At 34.6% G+C, this 21233-nt stretch overlaps 5 protein-coding genes across 5 annotated transcripts; 3 read left to right on the top strand and 2 right to left on the bottom strand.

Annotated features, from left to right (window-relative positions):
- Positions 1 to 469: 469 nt before the first annotated feature.
- On the top strand, positions 470 to 2320 carry LOC145615213 (uncharacterized). The gene is made up of 4 exons (XM_081670281.1): positions 470 to 627; positions 1625 to 1728; positions 1846 to 2008; positions 2086 to 2320. Exons 1-4 carry the CDS (start codon positions 609 to 611, stop codon positions 2118 to 2120), a joined length of 321 nt encoding a protein of 106 aa, XP_081526407.1. The 5' UTR covers positions 470 to 608; the 3' UTR covers positions 2121 to 2320.
- A 1170-nt stretch (positions 2321 to 3490) lies between these two features.
- On the top strand, positions 3491 to 5043 carry LOC145615212 (flavonol synthase/flavanone 3-hydroxylase-like). The gene is made up of 3 exons (XM_081670280.1): positions 3491 to 3989; positions 4181 to 4508; positions 4595 to 5043. The coding sequence occupies exons 1-3, from the start codon at positions 3502 to 3504 to the stop codon at positions 4805 to 4807; spliced, it is 1029 nt and encodes a 342-aa protein (XP_081526406.1). The 5' UTR covers positions 3491 to 3501; the 3' UTR covers positions 4808 to 5043.
- Positions 5044 to 5192: 149 nt separating this feature from the next.
- LOC145615211 (uncharacterized) lies at positions 5193 to 9514 on the bottom strand. Its single transcript, XM_081670279.1, has 7 exons — positions 9310 to 9514; positions 7578 to 8220; positions 7396 to 7473; positions 7142 to 7240; positions 6677 to 6869; positions 6083 to 6489; positions 5193 to 5692 (listed from the first exon to the last, which is right to left on the bottom strand). The coding sequence occupies exons 2-7, from the start codon at positions 8199 to 8201 to the stop codon at positions 5474 to 5476; spliced, it is 1620 nt and encodes a 539-aa protein (XP_081526405.1). The 5' UTR covers positions 8202 to 8220; positions 9310 to 9514; the 3' UTR covers positions 5193 to 5473.
- A 1891-nt stretch (positions 9515 to 11405) lies between these two features.
- Positions 11406 to 12492, top strand: LOC145614923 (cold shock protein 2-like). The gene has a single exon (XM_081669998.1). The coding sequence runs from the start codon at positions 11786 to 11788 to the stop codon at positions 12284 to 12286; it is 501 nt and encodes a 166-aa protein (XP_081526124.1). The 5' UTR covers positions 11406 to 11785; the 3' UTR covers positions 12287 to 12492.
- Positions 12493 to 17805: 5313 nt separating this feature from the next.
- On the bottom strand, positions 17806 to 20444 carry LOC145613432 (auxin transporter-like protein 3). The gene is made up of 8 exons (XM_081668533.1): positions 20118 to 20444; positions 19829 to 20014; positions 19611 to 19723; positions 19320 to 19503; positions 19093 to 19190; positions 18726 to 18933; positions 18371 to 18628; positions 17806 to 18269 (listed from the first exon to the last, which is right to left on the bottom strand). Exons 1-8 carry the CDS (start codon positions 20277 to 20279, stop codon positions 18069 to 18071), a joined length of 1410 nt encoding a protein of 469 aa, XP_081524659.1. The 5' UTR covers positions 20280 to 20444; the 3' UTR covers positions 17806 to 18068.
- Between the last annotated feature and the right edge of the window lie 789 nt (positions 20445 to 21233).

Genomic DNA, 21233 nt, shown 5'->3' with positions numbered 1-21233 from the left:
TTGTTGACATGATTAGCTGCATCCTTGTAGTTATGGAGTAACTATTGCTTCTGGATAGATCCTTGACTACTCGGTATAAATTATACCTGTCCATTTTCCACTTCATAGCATGTGAAGGTGCAGACATTTTCACCACTTAATTTGAATTACGTTTTGTATATTGTAATTTTTTTTTTGGGTGTTTCACCTGATTCACCCTTTGGGCTAATTCAGATTGAAAATCAGTTCTAAATGATTAGGTTCCAGTATATGTAGAAATTGAGGCATTAACTGTGACAATGTATAGTGTCTATCCCAATTGTTGCGGGGAATTGAACATATATTGTATTTTATGCCAACAAACAAAGGGTGAGGCTTTAAAAAATTAAATTGGTGACAAGTCAATAGTACGTGGCAGTTGGCTATAGGTGCAAGTTATGTAATACTACGTATGTTGCAGCATCCAAAAGGGTCGGGATAAGTCGTCGCCCCTAATAAAAAAAAGAAAAAAACACAGAAAATATAAAGAGTGAATTGGGGGTTTGAGTCGGTAGACAAATTGGTAGCGGTGATCGGTAAGAAAAAACTCCGCATTTGGTTGTATACTTTTGCAGGAAGCAGTGTCTCCCATGGCTTACGTTGAGAGAGGTATGTTTGTCTGTCTCTTTCATTCTATTTCATTTCTTTGTTTTTCAATTCATTTCTCTGTCTTTTTCAATTGGTTTTTGTGTTTTTCAATTGCTTTCTGTGTTTTCCAATTCATTTGTGGTCGATCTGCTTTTGTCAATACAAATTACTGTATCTCTTTTCCGATCAGCTGTGCATAACTCGTTGTCTTAAGTCTTTTGATTTTAATTTGTTGTTTATTATTATTTTTATTAGGGTTTGAGTTATTAATGATTTGGTAGGTTAGACATAGATGTTGATTGATTCTTACAGACGACTATGGTGAGGATTCAATCAGCACAATTACATGTTTTTTTTTTTTTTTTTGGAAACATGTTTTGTTACTTGATATAAGATATGTGTTCTTTGAAATTTGATACTTCTTGCATTGGAAAATACTTTTGATGAGATTAACATATAAGCTATAATAACAAACAAAGATGGAATGATACAACTACATACACAGGAACATATAGGAACAAGAATAACCAACTGATATTAGAAACAGAATCAGGAACAATTTCATATTCATGATGAATGGTCTTGTTACAATCAATGGACCAATTACTCCATTAACTTAATCAATTTAATGGAATGTATTTCATTTCATATTTTCATTCCATTCCTCCAATTACTTCTGTTTTTATTTTCATCTTCGAACCAAACTCCCTCTATTACATACCAACTAGGCAAAATATATTCGGGTCTTGGGGTGTTTCTTTAACTTTGTGTGTTCCTCTGGGTGTAAATTCTCTAATTGCCTCCTTATATCCTATCTAGTATCAACTTATATAACCCTGTTTACTAATTCTTGTTTTGCTCGATCATTTCTTTAGCTGTTGGGCTATGTTCTTATTTTATTTTATACGCTCTGGTGACTTGAATTCGTTCCATCCGTTTGTTTTGGTTATAGTTTTATGCTAGTAGTAATGTTCGGCAACACAGACCTTTGTTCACCACCAGAGTTTTTCTTAACCAGGTGTTGTCAAATCAAAGCGATCATTATGGCGCTTGAAGACGCTCACTGATTCCTTCTGGTCTATCATCAACTTCATTGTAGTTTTCTTTACAACTATGTTTTCGGTGAGTATCACATTTAGCTTGCATTAGTTTATTACTCTACTTATGCAGTTGAAGAAATAAAAAAATAATTTGTAGTGCTGTTATTTGGTAACATAATGCATGTGCTCTGTGTTGCAGATGGAGAAATCAGATGCTTATAGGAAATCATCTGGGTCCAGCAAAAAATGGGATGGCGGTGGCCCTGGTGGTGGAAGTGGCCCTTACGGTGGTGGTCCTCCTGGACCGCCACGTGGGTTAGACAATGTTCGTGGATTGAGGGATGTTAATGGTGCAGATCATAGTAAGCTCCTTTTTCCTCATTCGTTTTTTCCTTTGAACTTTGGATTGTTGTATTAACCCATATTTTTCATGGTTCAGGCTCACTTCCTGCATGTGGTTCCTGCTGCGGTTAATAGTCATTCATCTAATGTTAGCTATCGAGTTGTATTGTGACATAGTGTGTATAAACTCGAAAGCTAGCATAAACTCAGAGCAAATTGAAAATTCTCTTGAGTTTATTGCCACACGTTGTAGTTTTGGATACTTAAATCTACATAGCACTTTCATCTGATCATTCAAACTTGTTATATAAAAAAAAAAGTTTTATCTTGTATGTGCAATAATGATCTCCAAATTTAATTATTTGAATTTATGATTCTGCTAAAGATATGAAGTGATCATTTGGCTGATGAAAGAATATTTAGAGGTCTGAACCATGATTATTAGAGTTGGTTTGCTACATGTATTCCTATCATTATTTGTTTATCAGAATAATTTAGATAATGTCATTGCCAATTAAGTCCTGTAAAGGGATATACAAATGTTCATGTGTATAATAGTAATGAAACGTAACTTTTAGGTGAGGTGGTTTATTAATAATATATTGTGAGAAAATAGTTATCCCTGCAATAGTGAACGGTCACCTTTGAACAAGATCTTGAGGATCAACTCATTCTTACCATAAACATTAGATCATGAAACTGCCAAAGTTGATTAGTTTGATCAGTGAATAAACAAAGAAATATTCATGTCTTAAATCCCATAAAAAAAAAAAAACATGTCTTAAAGAGTCTTTATTAGTACGGAGTATGTTTCACGAGATTGCCAGAAATGAATGATATGTTTCTATATAGTATGAATGTATGATATATCTACACAAGTAGAGGGGAGAGGTAAGGGAATCCCCCTACTCCTAAGCATTTTGTAGTTAGTGGGACTCGAACTTGTGACCTCAAATTTACAAGGTGAGTTTAACACCTATAAAACTTGGCTCTAGTGAAAGTATAATATATACTTCGTACTACGTATTCCAAGGTCTAGTGTGTTTCCATAATCAAATTTGTATACTAGTATTCAGTGGTCACATAGTATTCATGAATTAATAGGAGTTGTATGAATGAGGGGCCAGGGCACATTGTAAGATGTCTGTAAGTTGGGTTGGTAACATCTATAGAGTGAACCACATTCACCCACGTCACTCTTTCATTATAATTTGTGTAGTGAAGATGACCCCCTCCAATCTAGAAGATCAGTTGTCCTCTTGCGTAGTGTTGTTAAATAAGCTTTGATAAACCATCAGACCATTTATATCTTTTGTTTTGAAACTTTAGTATCGGGGGTAGTTGCGCTAAATATGGCTATATAACGGCTTCACCTTTTCTGCATGACTTGCATTATTATAATATCTCCAATCTTCTACTATTACTTTTCTTTGAAAGGGAGTTGCATGTTGTATTAGCTAGCCTAGTGAGATTACAAGATTAAAACACCTGATTAATTAGGGTGAGGTTAACAATGGAAGTAGAAAAAGTTCAAAACATAGCCTTAAAGTTCAATAATAGTGGTAGAATAATAGAAGAGAGTAGCATTCCAAAGGAGTTCATAAGGTCAGAGAATGAGCAGCCAGCAATAACAACGGTGCATGGTACTGAACTTGAAGTGCCAACCATTGATTTGAGCGAGGCCAACGAAGATCAACTGGTTGATTTGATTTCAAAGGCGAGTGAAGAATGGGGTTTGTTCCAAGTCGTAAATCATGGGATTCCAACACAAGTTATTCAGGATTTGCAAAAAGCAGGCAGGGAATTCTTTGAGCTTCCACAGGAAGAGAAGGAAGTCTATTCAAAACCACCACCTGGTTATAAGGGTAGTGAAGGTTACAGCAACAAGCTTGGTAAGAATATTGATACTGTTAGGCCTTGGGTTGATCATTTGTTCCACAACATTTGGCCTCCCTCTGCTATCAACTACCATTTTTGGCCTAAGAATCCTCCATCTTACAGGTATGTACTACCTCCGTTTCATATTATTTGCAACGATTTGACATAAAGTAGAGAGGAAAAATGTCTACTTGTTGCAAATAAATGAAACGGAGGTAGTAGTACATTCTTCTTCTTTTTTATATGCTATCATTCTTAGCTTCCTTCTTGACTCGAATATTGATTATTGCTCAAAAATAAAACCAACCAAACAGGAAGGCGAATGAAGAGTACGCGAAATACTTAATAGGGGTAACAGAGAAGCTAATGAAATGCTGGTCAAAGGGATTGGGATTGGAAGAGCATAAGATAAGAGAGGGAGGAGGTGGTGATGAAATGGTGTATCTGGCTAAGATCAATTACTATCCACCATGTCCTCGCCCTGAACTAGCACTTGGAGTGCCGGCTCACACCGATTTGAGTTTGCTTACAATACTTGTTCCTAATGATGTCGCCGGCCTTCAAGTTTGTAGAGATGGTCTCTGGTACAATGTCCGCTACATTCCTAATGCTCTCATCATCCATGTCGGTGACCAACTTGAGGTACTCTCTGCGAACTATTCTTTTTACTCTCTAGTAGAGTTCGCTCATTTTCTTACCTTTAGGCCTTACCATGAATTTAATCACAGGTTCTCAGCAATGGAAAGTACAAGGCAGTGCTTCACAGAACAACTGTCAACAAAGATAAAACAAGGATGTCATGGCCCGTCTTCATTGAGCCCCCATCACACCACGAGGTGGGGCCTGTCTCGGAGCTCATCACCGAAAACAATCCGGCCAAGTATAAGACTAAGAAGTTTGCTGATTACAAATATTGTAAACTTAACAAGCTCCCTCAGTAATAGATGTTATGAGTTTGAGCTAGCTGGTTCATCTACTTCTAAACTACCTTTTACAGTTCCTGTGTCTTGTTTGCTATTTTTTTTTCTTAAGAGGAGTTTCATTTTGTATCCTGGCAATATTGCCTATGATTTGCTTTCCGAATAAACTCATTGCTTTCACTGCAAACCAAAATAGGCTTCATTGATAGAAAACAGTTCATTTTCAGAATGATCATAGCACAGGGGCCAAAATTTCTAGCAGAACTTTGTCGAATGTTAAAACTTCTAGCGGCAAGACGGCTGAGAAGTATCAAATGCACCAATGTGTGCTCTTTGATGGATCAACAAAAAATCTGTCAATGGAACTAATTCAAAGTAAACTGCTGACAGTAATTAGAAAGGATCATAAATAAAGCAATTTTATTTTCTCTTGTCAATTTTAATACGTAGTACATCAGAACATGTTCTGTGTCTTGATCTCATATACAGAAGACTTATAGCTGATAATCAGAGTTCTGATGTATTATTTTGTATATAACCATATATACACTTCCATGTTACAAAAAATTCAACTATATATATGCATCAGCTAAGATGAAACTTGCCTAACCAACATGAAACTAGCACCAACTATTGTGTATTTTCGTGATGTACTTAAATTTCAAAAATGCTAAATAATCTCAGGCTTTAATTGTACCCCAATGTCCACACCGGTACTGAGTATATCAAGGTTCCTAAGCCAAATGATATCAGGAGGGTGATCAATGCATACACGTATGCCCTCCAAGGACGACTGCTCTCTCTCATTGCATTATATTCGGCCATGAATGTGGAGACAGTACTTAGGCATCCCAAGAGGCCAAATTGTATCCCTGAGGAAACTGTGTCACAATCCTTTGTATTGACCTACACCAATTACACAAAACTTTCAGATACTCAGCTTAAGGATTACCAATAAAGCTTAGCAATACTTATAAAGCATTGAGCACATACTTCTATTTTTCAACATCTAAACTGAAAAGTTCAAAAACTCAAATTCAACAACAAAGGTGTGCAAGATTGCAAGTGTTTAGCCAAGGATCAAGAGCAGCCACAAAATATCAAAATGGATTAAGAGATTAAGCAATGAGGCAATTGATGCTAACAAACATCTAATGAGGCAACCACGTATCTAATTTTGAGCATATTAAAAGCAACCACGATTGCCTGCAATAAGCCTAAAACGCACATCAACCAAGCCCACTATTATAATCATATGAGCAAATAGAAAAAAAACATGCAAAGTAAGCATCTTACCGCCTTTTTCACAGTAGCAAGAGCTGCCATCACACATGCCGCAGACACATTAGCAGCCAATGTCCCAAATGGGATCCATTTCCACCTTCCTGCTTTCCCCAGTCCACGTCCATTGAATCGAGCAAGCCACCACCTCAACCAAACCCCGAAAGGACCGACAAGGCATCCCAACCAAAGTTGAGCACCACTGCCGCCATTTTTAAATTCTTTGTTCTCCAAGATCCCACTTGTGGTCCACAAACCAACCCACACCAACATCAATAGTGATAGTACTATCAAGTGACTCTTAAGGTTATTCACCCTCAACTTGCTGAAGCTTGAACTATTTCCAGTCCTTTCAAGAAGCCACCTAAAACCCTTAGCTGTCTCAATTCCAATAATAATAGAATAAGCAGCAAGAAACAACCCTGAAAGTAACAAAAGGTGAGGATATACTGAGATCATAGATGATGAAACTTTCAATGGACTTACTGAAAAAATATTTATAAACAAAAATTACACTTAACAAAGCCATGGCCATAGTTAATATATCACAAAGATCACAACTCACAAGTAACAAAACCCAATGACAACATTGCCATAAAAAACAATTACCTACAAGAAAGCCAAGTACTGCGAATACCCAATGCCCATTGACGCTAAGATCGAGCATTTTCTGATTCCAACCACTGAAGGTGGTAAGGCTTCCTAGATAACCAGTGGAAAGTCCAACGGCAAGGTGATCTGACATGTGTGATATCTTGCCTTTGAAAACTACACCAAACCATCCCATTAAAAATGAACCCACCTGCAAGATGCCCAAAGTTCTGTAAGAAAACATAACCAGTCCTATTGTCTTTGTTTGTAGAGGCAAGAGAACCAAATTTAGAGAAACATTTGTTTAGAAAATTTCAAGATGCATAGAAGAGTAAATTAGAATCTTCTCCTAAGGAGCTTGCACGCCTGAAAGTTGGTTACTTCTTCAATTCTACACATCTAGCGAATTGAATCGAAAGGATGGTCTATCATGTAAGGCATGGTCTATCATGTAAGGCAATTCGATTAGAAAAAGAATAATACCATGTTAGATGGTAGATCAAGATATAGGATGGTCTTGTCACTCGTCACACCTATAACACTAGAGCCAAACAGTTTCTGTAGTAGAAACCTGGTAAGGACCTGCAAGATCAGATATTGCTAAGTGAAGACTCAAGATACAACCCCAACTTGCAAAAGCCTGAAGTCATTACACGGTAAGATTTGAGAAACACAGAACAACTGCTTAAAATTCTTCTTACTGCAAGAAAATCATGGATGATGATAAAAGCTCTTACCCCAAGAATTCCAAAGACAGACAAATGTATGAGGTAAGCACAATATTCAAAAAATGGCGACAGCTCCTTCTTCTCCTCCTGTAGTCAAATAATGCACAGCATGAAGTTGAAGCAAAGGAACCACTCACAATAAACAATGATTCAAGCAAAAAGGGGTAGCCTATATCTAAACGCGAGCTTACTTGTTTATTGTGCAAGAGAGCACTTGTGGAGGGTGGAGTTATGATTTCAGACACCAAGGGTGATACTGGAGATATGGTGTTTGTGGTATGATTCTGAGACCAAAAGCCATTTGAATACAATAATGCTTCTGCATTTGGAAAAGCGATCCCTTGCTCCATGGATGAATGGATGCTCTCCCTCTGACTTCCTCTTCTGCTATAAATCCTATCTCCAATATCCCCAGCCAATGAAACAGATTCGCTTTCTACATCCTCGTCCAGATGAGAGCGAGAAGCACCTGACAGGCTAAATAATCTTCGCAGTGAGGCACCACTGCTGCTTGCTCGAGCTATTGAACCACCACGCGTCAACTGGTTTCCAGGTCCATTTTCTGCAGCATTTTCAACAGACAATCGGAGACCACTAGCCAACTGATGTCTGTAAACATCAGGTGCCTGGTCTCCAAGTTCTAATGGAGAACGATTATCATTTGAATGCGAGTTAAATCCAGCAGGCAAACTAAAAGAAAGGCCTCCAACCGACGAACTGGAACTGACAGTTCGTTCCAGAGAAGCACTATGCGTTGCTTGTGAATCGGTAGTTACATGTTCTGCACTGATCTGGTCAGGTTCAACGGCAGCCATTGGTCCGTAGATAGCTTCACTAGTAGCAGGAAGAAATGTGCAAACAAGGTTTAATATCAACCCCAACTTGTTTTCTCATAATTTAGTAATAGTGCATTATCAGTATGATATTATGGTATAATCATGAAGATGTAAAACAGACAAAAAGAAGAACAATAGAGATGACAAGATTAGATAGTCATTCTATAGCATTAATCTGCTGGAAATCATCTAATAATCATGAAGCAGGTAGCATAATTTAATGTTATAAGTATCTGTTATTACTTATTAGTTATAATGGTCAGTTGAAAACAATAAACATACATCATACATGTACGACTTTTAAGCGATAATAGACTCCAAGAAGAAAGTGACAAATTCATGTTATTCTGATTAATCATATAATAGTATAATACTAATTAGGTTCTTATATACTTCCCTAATATAATCTAAATGAGGTGACACGAGTAATCTGCTGGAAATCATCTAATAATCATGACGCAGGTAGCATAATTTAATGTTATAAGTATCTGTTATTAGTTATAATGGTCAGATGAAAACAATAAACATACATGATACAAGAAGAAAGCGACAAATGCATAAGTTATTCTGATTAATTAAATAATAGTATAAGCTACTAATTAGATTCTTATATACTTCCCTAATCTAATCTAAATGATGTGACATTGTGACATGAGTATTGGTAAATGGTAAGTAAAGCTCAAACTCCGTATTACAATTGATGATTAGAAAGAAAGAAATTGACAATATAGGTAGTTGAGGCAAATTAAAAAGTTTAGTAATGATTGATTTTATAAGTCACAAAAAATAACTTTATAGTTGAGGTGATAACATATGAGGAGTTGGAAAAGGGAAATAAAGACAAAATGGAAAATATGTCCTCCATTAACAAGGCAAAAATCGAAAACTCAGGATACACCCAAAACTAACACGCGTACACCCCTCAACAATTAATTTACAAAACCTATTAAAAAGTTAAAAATCCAACAGTAAAGATTACAATCAATTAAAACTAATTGAATAATAGGAATGGTAAATCAAATAATAGAGAGAAGCAAAAAAGGGGGTGCGCAAGAAATTAAGCAAGAAAGAAAGAGAGGAAGTTTACCATAGAATTGCAAGTAACTCTTGAAGCTGAATGTATACGCTCCGTTACAGGAGAGGAAGAAGGTAAAGTTGTGTTGATGACAGAGAAAATTAAACAAGGAGGATGACAGGAATCCAACGAGAGAGAGAAAAGTACTCCTGCATCCAACACCAATCCAGCCAACCCCGTGAGGCATGAGTTCTGTCTCATATGGGATTTTTGCCAACCCACATTGACGGGTGACTATTAGTCTATTACCCTCTTTTTTCCTTTTACTTTTACACAGTTGCACCTAGGCGGCTAGGCCCCCTAATTACTAATTAGGGGTGTTCAATCTATGCACCGCATTGTAGGGCTGAGCAAAACTACTCGAAAAACCAAAAACCTGAAAAACCGATTCGTAATCGTTCTGAAAATTAGGGTACCCGATCCGATAACCATAATGGTTCGGATACCCGTTCCAATTATTTGTTATCGGGTATGGCTATGGGTATCATTTAAAAATTAACGGTTACCCTTTGGGCTAATCCAGATTCGGGATTAATTCTGGGTGGTTAGATTTCAGTCCCTCCCAATTATTATTGTGGGGATTGAACACGGGTCTTCCCTATCAAGTGCAGTCTCAATCACCACTTTATTCTTTTTAATAGTTGACCATAACTTTTAAACCCAAATATAAAAAAGACTAATTACTCAAAAGTTGATTTTCATGCGTAATACATCACTCAAAAGTTATAGTTAAAGTAATAAAATGAATAGTGAAAAAGTCAAAATATGTCAATTATTATGATATGAAAAGAGTATTCTTCAATTGGTCCAAAATCTTTTGAAAATGACTTTTGATCATATCAATAATTTGATAATAAAAAATGTACATATACAAATCATTAAAATGATTTTTTTTTTGAAAGAATCATTAAAATGATTTTATTTGACCTTCAACATGTTGGGAATAATTTTATATTGTGAGCAATATACTACTTCGTATATATTAAAAGACGTTCCTAAATAAGTTTAGGTGTCACATGACATAGACCTCCCTCAATTAATCAAGTATTTCATTTTATGTACTTAAAAATATGGATTGGACAAGGTTTGAACTTAAGACCTCAAGTATCTATAATCTATAATTAATACTTCGTACTAAACTAGCAACCGTTGATGTCATCTTTTTTCAAAATTGTACACGTGGCACTATTTCATTAAAAAATTTCCCGCTCAAATGCTATTTAATTTTAAACAGATATATAGTAGCTATTATTTAGGTAATTAATTTAAAATAAGTACATATTATTTTGGTAATTTATGTTCTTATTAGGTTGTTAGAGTCTTTATAGGAGTTGTTAGCATAATTAAGGTCAATTAAATTGAACTTATGAATATTGTAAACTAAAAAAAAATTACAAAAATCCCAATATATATTATTGGTAAATCCGTGCATTGCATGGGCACTATAATAGTATTAAAACTATATTGCTAGCCACTAAGCTATAGTATATTACATGTCATTTTATTAAAATTAAATATAATTAAGGAATTTAATTATGAAGTTAATGTATAACTCGAGGTATCACCCAAGCCCTAAGGACCTAAGGTTGTGTTTATTTAATCTTATTTTAAATTATTTTATAAGTTTAGACAAATTTAGTTCAAATTTTAAGTTCACACACACAAAAAAAATGTTAAAACATAAAAAGGACCATATTGAAGGATTGACATGCAAAAGTCTAATTTTAATATATTTGAATTTTGGCACCGCTAAGATTTATATGAATTTTTGCACCACTGAATATGTAAGAGTACTTCCTATGAATTTTTGTAACCACTCAGATTTATGGTGGTCCTAATTTGAATTTTTTGGAGCCACTGATACATGTTTACTGTATGTATTTGAAAAGTAAGGAATAGTATAATGGTTCTTGTGGCTATCTAGTAAATGGGAATTCAATCAATTAAGTGGCTTGCATGCTTTGCCTCGAGTAGGGGTAGATATCAGCCATTAAAACTTCACGTCGTCACTAGTTACTCTTCTGTTAAATGTTAAAAAACAAAAATTGTGTTGTACACACTCCAGTATTCTTATGTAGAAAGTATAATTATATCAAAATAAGACTCGTAAAAGCTAAGGGTATAGTCGTATAGATAGATGTCCATTAGATTAATTGGTTAAGGTCATTCTAGTTTCAACTTTCAACATACTACACGGTACGTAGTAAGTAGACTATTGAGTTGAAGTAGCCGATGTTATACTTGTTTGAGCCTCTATATGGACTCTAAAAGACACAAAAATATGATAAGGTTTGAGAGTATAGCTAAGGGTGAGTGAATCTAAATATCTGATTGTGTGATCAATTCATGGGCTCGTCCTTCCAAACAGGGCCAAGAGAGGTGTCTCAATCATGATCTCATATAATAAGTCCACTTAATTAATTAATCAATTTACAAAGAGATTCAATAGCAACCATTTGTTAATAAGTTAGAAAGAAAGAAAGAAAGAATGGCAGAAGGAAGCAAGAGGTTTAGAGGAACGGTTAAGTGGTTCAATGGCTGGAAAGGGTTCGGGTTCATTACCCCCGACATCAGTGATACAACAGATACACCTTCCGAGTTGGAAGATCTCTTCGTCCATCAGACTTCCATCAAATTCGACGGATTTCGTACCCTTTACGACGGTCAACGGGTAGAGTTTCAGCTGGACCTCGCCGAAGATGGCAGAAGCAGAGCTATCGACGTGGTCCCTCTAGGAAGACGCCGTCGCACTGGTGTTGTGGAGTGTTATAACTGTGGCAGATTGGGTCATTTTGCTAGGGATTGCTATGCTCCTCCTGCTCATGCTCATGCTGACGCTGATGCTGAGCCTGGACGGGGTCGGGGATTTAATGGCTCTCGTGGTCGTGGTCGTGGTCGTGGTCGTGGCCGTGGTGGTGGGAGGAAAGGGAGAGTGGACTGCTTCAACTGCGGAGAGGAAGGTCATTTTGCCAGGGATTGTTCCAGTTGATCTCTTTCTTTAATTTCTTCAAAGACATGCTACTCGTATTGTATTTGCAGTCATTCTACTCACTGTAATAACTGTATAGGTTAAATGGGTCTCGTCTTCTTCCACTTTTGCGCTTTGTTATTCTAGTACATATTCTTATCCGTCTTTTAATCCATCATTTGTAACAATACTCCGATTAGTAAAATTCTTGAATGATACTGCATATATATATATACTATATATAGTCCATATTTTGTTGGCATTTGGAGAGATCATGACGTTCTACGGTTTAAGAGAGTAAAAACATGATGTAAATCATACAATGTTGCAAGTGAAAAATTATGTAAAGCAATCATGTTTTAAGATACTAAGTATCTGTAATAGGATGTAAATCAGACATTGAATTCCTTGTGCCTTGAGGATAGCCCGGCCACTAGTTATACATCGTGCCATAATTGTTAAGATTAATCCTTAGATTATGTGAGTCAGGCCCGTTCTTGACATTTTATGGGCCCTAGGCAAAGTAAGATATTAGGGGCCCTTATGATAAAAAAAAAAAATTTGGCAATTTAGCGTAATAGTTTCTCCATTCTTTTTATAAGTGTTCTATTACCTACGATTCAATTCGTATTATATGCAACTTTTGAATTTTGTATATCATATATACGTATCACAAATTCACAATCATTAGTCAAAGAGAGTAGAGAGCAAGTGAATAGTGCAAAAGTACTAATGTAGCACTTATTAAAAAACAAGGGAGTAATATTTATAAATTTAATTCAATTTCACAAATAGCCAAATAGGTAGTTAGTTTGTTGTTGAAAAAAAAAAGAGAAATATTAGTATGATTACTATGTAATACTTCATAAGCTATAATCTCACAACTAATTTAATTTTTTTTGGTGGAAAAATACAATCTAAAAGGAGAGTTCTTAATATGAAATATAAAACTAATAAAAATGTCAATATTATTTACGGATGACGGGATGAGTATAAGAAAATATCAATTAAATAAAATTAAATAAAATGAACAAAACAAGGTACATATAGGTCACCAAAGAATTAAATAAAGAATGACATGGGAGTGGGGAAAAGTTGTCAATGCAAAAAGAAAAAAGAGATTAACAGGAGGGCTCGATCCCTGCACCTTCTTTGAGGGGTAGCACTATCTTGCCTGCTTTATTCCGCTGCGCTACATTAAATTTTTCAAAATTATGAATGTTTTATTACTTATAGAGCTTATAATCTGAGATTTATGGGCCCCTACCAGCCCTGGGCCCTAGGCTGTCGCACCTCTTGCCTATGCTCAGGGCCGGGGCTGATGTGAGTATTACATCATGTTGCGCTTGTGTGTTTAAGTTAAATTTCATGTATTTTCAGTCAGCTTTGTTGTGTTAATTTCCTTTTTTTTTTTCCCCAGAGTACGTATATGACTAAGAATGATGCTGGTTGGGAGTAAGGGTCTTCACTGTTTGAACTCACTCTTAATTAATTGGTGCGAACTTCATGGCTAAATTTACAGCACAATGATGTTCATGGTTAGGCCTGACTGACTACCTATTTAGTTTGGTAGAAATATGTCCATATTATATTTAATTTGACTCTAAAATCCAATCTGTAAGTTGCCCATAACTTGCTTCATGTCATCTCTAAAATCTAATGTTGGGCCAGGGTTTATTAAGCCCATGTCTTTTTAGTGTTATGCAACTGAACCTTAATAATTTCAAAATCCATTTCATCTACTACTCCACTAGTAGCAACAATTCAGTTTGGGTTGTTTAGCGTTTTACGTGATTTGCCATGTTGCGTTGAAACCATTAGCTCCTTTTATTTATTTTCCATAGGTTATATCCTAGGGAGTAACTAACATATACAAGTACTTTCCCCGTCTTAATTAATAAGGAAGGCTTATTTTATCACAATTATAAACAAAACTTGTTTATCAATGTCAAAATCGTATAAAAATAACAAATTTGCCTAGTCATTATGACATTTTCATAATTAATTAATATTGGTAGGGTTAATTTATAATAGAATAATTGTTTATTTATTTACATTTTTATCACTAGTTAAACAGATTTTCGTGCACATATATATGCTCCTATCCAACTAATCCAAGTTACAATTAATTGCAATGTACACAGTGTTATCAAACTATCTAATTTGTGCTAAGTATTTTTATTTTTAATTTTTTATATGGTATAAACTTGTTTAGTTTTTTGGGTGATAAAAAATAAACTTAATGGACATGGAATGTGACAGTCAGTAAAAAGCATCAAAGCTTAATAATCAGATGAAGACATGTGATATTCGAACACTTGAAAGTGGTTCGCCCTGTCACTAATAAAATAAAGCTAGGCTCTTTTTTACGTTGACAACGACACTTCACTTGTCTAACGAGTAACGAACTATGGAAGGAAGGTGTAACGTTCACAATTTACTGATTTAGCTTATGAATTAAATTATCGTAATATTCGTAATGATATGTCAACGGTGATAATATGATTAATTTGAAGTTTACTTAGCTTCTAGATCATATACAAAGTACTACTATGTCAATTTTATAGCTGGTAATAATTGGTGGTAATGCGAATAAGTTTTAAATGTAAATTAGAAAGAAAATTCTCATTGTAATCCCCACAATAATACGACTTCATCTTTAAGGAAGTGTATTCTTTATACTTTTTCATTACCATCAATAACCAGTGGGAATGTATTTTTTTTACAGAAAATATGGTTAACTTGAGGTGAGTTAACATTACCATGAGAGTTAACCTTGATTCTCTTTACAAATTTACATACAAATTTATTTTCCTCACCATTATTTTTTGGCCACTTATCAAATAGGCAAATAGTATTGTAGTAGAACACTCTGTATATACAAACTCTATTTTGTTTACTCCGTACTTGGAAAAGGTAAACGAAATGAATAATTTGTCCGTATATCCAATCTAATATTTTCTTTAAAGTATATGTCAAAGTGGTATATTACGAGTAAATAAAAGCGGATGAATGATGAACTGAAGAAAAATACTTGTTGCTCCTAATAATTTAATTTTCCGCTTAAGAAAATTAGTACATGTAAAAAAAAAGTACTTAGGGACAGTTCAGTTCAGCTCCAATAAGTTCAGTTCAGTTCAGTGCAACTCCAATCAGTTCAGTTCAGTTCAGTTCAACTCCCGATTTTCCTCTTTCATAAAATATTCATTTTAGCTCAGTTCAGTTCAATTCAGTTCAGTTCAACTCCAATCAGTTCAGTTCAGTTCAACTCTAATAAGTTCAATTCAGTTCAGCTCAGTTCAGTAAATATGAACAGACCCTTCGTAAAAAGTTTCCTTTCCAGTTTCCACTGATTATTGATGAAATTGATAGAATGCTGACATTTCTGCATCAATAATTACTCTCATGTCAAACGAACCTAATATAGTTTGCTTTATATCCGTTTCCTTTATCCTGATGGGGTTGCCTTCTTTATAAACAGATTTCTTTTGATTTCTCTCACATGTTTATTCTGGCATCGATCTATCTCTGAATTCAAAGTGTCATCTCATCTTGATTGGAAAAAGTATAATGATAGGATTGTAATTTGTAAGATTGATATCTATGGGAGATTACTAGCCATAAGCAAGGGTGGATAAAATGGTCTTTTCTCGCTTCTTTTAAAGTCATTGTACGTGTTGTCCTAATTAAGTCGTTAAAGCTCCATTACCTTCTTTCGCAATCACCAATGTTAATGTACGTAGATTCACACTTATGTATGTGCAATGTGAAGATCGATAATTGTTGCTACAAGTTTTATTTGATCTGATTTTATTGAGTATTAGCCATAGAAATTGATACAGAGTAATAATTGGCGTACTCTAAAAAAGATAGAAAAGAGAGGACGAGTGGATGACTAAACTAATAAAGTAATACGTACATATAATAATATACAAAACTAATACATTTTTATCTACAAAATTGTTTAAAGATTGTCAAATGAGTAGATATTAAGTAATTAACAAGTACTTTGTATTAATTTGTTTGTAACAAGATATACCTCCATTGCTCCATAATGTGACCAACTGACCATGTATTGCTTTTCCACAACATCATCTCCTTCGGTCAGTTTAATCATCATCAACTAGTATTCCAACATGCAATTAGTTAGTGCAACTATTTGAAATGATTTATAAATAATTTTGACATTTTAAAAAAATCAGCCAATATAAAATTAGTACGGTACAATGATAGTCATTTTAAAGCAAGAATGACTACCATAGGATCATCCTGAAAATACTTATACGTAATTTCATATTTTGAAAAGTAAAAAATCTTAATGTATAAAATTAAGAAAGATGGAAAAGTCGTTTAAATGAAGTTAGTTGTTAGTGTAAAATATAGTTTGTCGTTAGGCAAAATCCAGGAGATAAAAACACAAAGTAGGAATAGACAAGGAGAAGGAGGGTAAGTGATAAGGTATGTATGAAGTTGCTATAAATGGAACTAAATCAAAGGACCACCATAACCGTATGTCTGCACTGTATATATAGGCCATAAAGTTTAGGTAAAATCACTTGGATTTTTGCGTTAGTTTTTTCTTCTTCAATTCTTTTTTAATCAGACACACACAGACATTGCATGTTACATGCATGGCTGCTCGCAATTTCCATCTGACTTCCTTTACCTTACCTTGATTGCTACGCCTTTCTAAATCATTCAACATTCGACAACTTTGTGCATCATTTTCTGTACTCTAACTATAATATTTTTCAAACCCCAAGCTAAACTGTTTTAAATTAATTGGTTAATCTAGGATAAATTATTGTACTGATGCTAAAAATAATAAATTTATTTAGTTACGATTTTTGTCGTGGGTTAAGTTATATATGTGTATATATATATATATATATATGTTCTCGATGTTTGGTAAAGCATATACTAACTGGTACATCCAAAGTATAAGTTTCAATATCACCGCTCTATGTATATATAAGAACAACCGCATACATGTTCTTAATAACTTATTCATATATAGTCACTATATATTATTTATTTTTTTAATACATGCAATTTTAATAAATACTTCATGAAGTTTTTACATACCTTTATTGCTTGAATTTACATAGTTTATATATATACATTTTCCGTTCACTAATAGTTGCACCTTTCCACTTTAAAGGTCGTATAAAGGTTAAAGACTTAAAGCTAAGTTCAATATTTTATTATCATAAATTTTGATTGATATACAAGAGAAAATAATCATGCATATGATATTTTATTAGCCTTATCTTAATGTATGTTTGCAAAATATTAACATTTGTCGTATATTCATTGTTGTAATACGAGTATATTGGAGACCGTAAGATAAATAATACAACTATTAGAATAGAGAAAATAGACAATAAAATATGATTGGCTCAAATAAAAATACCGGAATCCACTTTGTAATTTCTTGGGGTAGGTGCATATGATGTTCTCTTTATATACGAAATATTTAAATATACAATTGCTTAAAAATATGATTATTTCACGTTCACAAAACACACCAGATCTATCCATGCCAAAAAGTGTTAATATATGAAGTACAAAATTCCATGAAAAACCAAGTTTACATATCTTATCAATTAACTCACGGAAATACAAAAAGGTTTAAACAACCTTGCTCATTAAAATAAGAGAAGGAAAAAAAAAAAAAAGCCAAACTTTACACACTCTATGTATTACGTACGGAGTATATAATGATCAACAGGTTTTGCTTGCTTAGCTCCCTAGAAGAAAAAAAAAAAGAAAAAAAAAATTAAAAAAAGAAAAAAGCATAAGTTCAAAGCTTGGGCTTATGAGGAGGGCATTGATAGCACTTGGCAAAAAGGCCAAATGTGTTAACTTGCTGTATGAAATTCATCATGCTGGCCCACCCACCAAGCCCAAACCCTACCACAAACACCCATACCACTACGAATATGTTCATGCTGTACATTCCTGCCCACCCTCCTAGGAATGATGGCGGTCTCTCCACTGCATTCTGTTCAATTTTGAACATTTTACTTATTAATTAACTTAATACTTGAATTCATATTATTATAAACAACGAACATAACATTTATTCAGTACATAATGATTTACCTCACGAGCGGCTGCTGGTGCAAAAGTAATCATATGAGCCATGGCCGGAATTATGTACACTGTGAAACTAACCAATAGTGATCCAACTGTTGAATTGATTGGTCCGAAGAAAGGGAAAACAATGGCTAAAAACCATATTGGGATCACAACCGGAAGCCTCGCCAATGACCGCTTCATAATGCTTTTTGTTTCATGCACGCCTAAGAATTTCTCCCACACGAAATATAGAGGAGTGCAAGCAAATCCGAATGTTATGAACTGCACCACATGCACATACCAAATCTCAATTAATTAATTGCATGTTGTTATGCCAAAGATGATTTAACATACAGTATTACTGATCTAATGATCAAACCTGATGTATTAACATGAGGACAATAGCAGTGTCCCTAAAACCAGTCCTAGGAAGTAAAGAGAAGGCATTGGAATGATCTAGTAGCATGTCTCCAAATGCCCAATACACTGCACTTGCTGATGGCAGGGTCAGAGTTAACACATACAATGTTGCCAATAAATATATCAACTTGAACTTTTGTGGCTTCCACATTGCATGCATTATTTCTCTGCATTCAGTCATGATAGCATAGTTTGAATTAGTAATGCCACACATTTTAATCAAACATCTTCCTATTTTAACCAAGTTGATTGCAAAATTATAAAATATTTAATTGGCGGCGATGACAATGATTAAAGAAAGGAAAAAGATAATCATAAAAACTTACACAGTGACCGCATGGCCACCAAAAGTGTAGAGAATGTTGGTAGCACCCGTGAAGTAGAGAACCAGCTTGGCAGGGCCAGAGTGCTTTACTCCGTCTACCTTAGATTATCATTTTTTTAACAAAAACAGAACATAATAAAATTCAGGTCAGCTCGCGGCAGGACTGCAGAAAAATTATGTAACCTCAAGCTGTAGGTTTAAAATTAAGAAAATTGAGAATATAAATACCTGGCCATGGAGGAGAGACGCGATGGTGAGATACCAGGCAGTATATGTAGTCATGATAAGGCCTAGAAATGACCATATTCTGTAATTGTGGAATGATGGTATGAACACTGTCGTTGCACAGCAGGCACCAAATATATATGTCCATGTTCTCTTGTCCAGGCTATCATTTATGTAGTATATATTGCTGCACATTTTTTTTTAATCATATCAACATATAATCATAATCACCATATAAATGGATTGTATATGTTTTATTATAATTGAGTAAAGTAAAGCAAGGAGCAGACTCACCTAGCACAAGCAATAAGCTGAATGACAGATCCAAATAAAAGGAAAGTGCAATTGAAGAATAGGCCAATATTTCTCCAATGTTTCCCAAGTAATCCATCAAGAACTTCAAACCACTGCATTCATTCAATCATTCGACATAATGTCAAATTAGGTAGCAAAAAGAGAATAGATCAAAAGTATACCTCTGTATCATATCATAAAAGTTATAAAAAAGAAACCTGAATAACATGGTTCCTAAAATCAACTTTATCTCTCTCTTTTCTGGTTCTGTACTCGACGTAGAGTAAACTGATAAGGTAAGCAGTCCAGCTACCCATCAAACCGTAGAAGAGTTGGAAGAGTATTCCAGATAACATCCCAAGTTGTGAGAATGAGTATGGTAGTGTAAGTAGTACTTGTGCAACCTGATGCAGTGGTATAGTAGTAGTAGTAGTAATTAGTATATATTTGTGCAGTGCATAGTGTTTAATTGATGGGAATAATAACACAAGCTAAAATAATAAGTACCTGGTTGGAAGAACAGCTAAACCATGCATCATAAACAGAGCCACCGTGCCATAAAAAGTTGGAAAGCTTGGTCTTAATGGAACAAGACTCTTCCGGACCTTCTTCTCTCTCCATTTCGACGTAGTTCCCAGCTACCACCGTCTCCACCTTCTCAGAAGCCATAAGTTTACTATAAGTTTCTGTAAATATATACTGGTATCAAAATAGAGTTAAGTTTAGTTGTCTCACACAAATGAAATTGAGCACTTGTATGTATGTTAATAAATAATAAGTAGTAGATTATATATAGTAAGCTAAGGTAAGGTAGGAAGGAGTAGGAGGACTTGACTTAAGTAGTAGTCATTGTAGCTTAGAAATGAATGCGAAAGGAGCAGCTTCTTAAAAGGACTCTTATTAGAGGGGAGCAATGATTAGCTCGCTCAATTGCTTTAGGGCCTGTTCACATCTACAGAATTGAGCTGAATTGAACTGAACTGAACTGAATTGATTGGAGCTAAGCTAAGCTAAGCTGAACTGAATTGAACTGAACTGAAATGAATATTTTATGAGAGAAGGAAATTAGGAGCTGAACTGAACTGATTGAAGCTAAACTGAACTAAATTAAAATTAAGCTGAACTGAATAGGCTTTTAATTTTGCTCACTTCAAGTTTCCTCGATTATAATTATAAATAATAATATATTAAAAGGCGTTCCTAAAAACGTCTCTACGCCACGTAGACCCCCTCACTACGCCACGTCACTCACTCAACTCCTTATTACGCCACGTCATCCACTCAATTCCTCAATGTGCCACATCATCTGCATTACCAACAATACTTCATGTTGCCTCAACTATATTAAAAAAAATATATATGGATGAAAAGGTTCGAACCCTTGACCACTTTGAAGAAATGTTATTACTTAACCATCTAGGCAAATTGTTGGTTATGCTTTAATGTTTCACACTAAATAGTATTATACCATGAAAGTATTGAATATACATACTACATACACACTATTAAATGCTCTTACGAATTAGCACTTGCACAACTACAAAAGTAGTATCCCGGGACAACGTCCGGGCTACTCACTGGTTATTATTTAAAAAAGGTGTTTGTTTGCCATGTATATATGTA

The sequence above is a fragment of the Chenopodium album genome, chromosome 25 (assembly GCF_948465745.1).
Source record: "Chenopodium album chromosome 25, dcCheAlbu1.1, whole genome shotgun sequence".
Lineage (NCBI taxonomy): Eukaryota > Viridiplantae > Streptophyta > Magnoliopsida > Caryophyllales > Amaranthaceae > Chenopodium > Chenopodium album.
This window is presented reverse-complemented; position numbering and strand designations above follow the sequence as displayed.

Excerpts from the sequence above, each read along its gene's own strand:
- LOC145614923 (XM_081669998.1), top strand. The coding sequence starts at position 11,786 with ATGGCAGAAGGAAGCAAGAGGTTTAGAGGAACGGTTAAGTGGTTCAAT.
- LOC145615211 (XM_081670279.1), bottom strand. The coding sequence starts at position 8,201 with ATGGCTGCCGTTGAACCTGACCAGATCAGTGCAGAACATGTAACTACC. Across the intron at positions 6,490-6,676 it reads AGTACTTGGCTTTCTTGTAG|GGTTGTTTCTTGCTGCTTAT; the intron begins GTAATTGTTTTT and ends TGTTACTTTCAG. Across the intron at positions 5,693-6,082 it reads TTGCTACTGTGAAAAAGGCG|GTCAATACAAAGGATTGTGA; the intron begins GTAAGATGCTTA and ends TAATTGGTGTAG.
- LOC145615212 (XM_081670280.1), top strand. The coding sequence starts at position 3,502 with ATGGAAGTAGAAAAAGTTCAAAACATAGCCTTAAAGTTCAATAATAGT. Across the intron at positions 3,990-4,180 it reads AAGAATCCTCCATCTTACAG|GAAGGCGAATGAAGAGTACG; the intron begins GTATGTACTACC and ends CCAACCAAACAG. Across the intron at positions 4,509-4,594 it reads ATGTCGGTGACCAACTTGAG|GTTCTCAGCAATGGAAAGTA; the intron begins GTACTCTCTGCG and ends ATTTAATCACAG.
- LOC145615213 (XM_081670281.1), top strand. Across the intron at positions 1,729-1,845 it reads TCTTTACAACTATGTTTTCG|ATGGAGAAATCAGATGCTTA; the intron begins GTGAGTATCACA and ends TCTGTGTTGCAG. Across the intron at positions 2,009-2,085 it reads TGTTAATGGTGCAGATCATA|GCTCACTTCCTGCATGTGGT; the intron begins GTAAGCTCCTTT and ends TTCATGGTTCAG.
- LOC145613432 (XM_081668533.1), bottom strand. The coding sequence starts at position 20,279 with ATGGCTTCTGAGAAGGTGGAGACGGTGGTAGCTGGGAACTACGTCGAA. Across the intron at positions 19,724-19,828 it reads TTAGGAACCATGTTATTCAG|TGGTTTGAAGTTCTTGATGG; the intron begins GTTTCTTTTTTA and ends GAATGAATGCAG. Across the intron at positions 19,504-19,610 it reads CAGCTTATTGCTTGTGCTAG|CAATATATACTACATAAATG; the intron begins GTGAGTCTGCTC and ends AAAAATGTGCAG.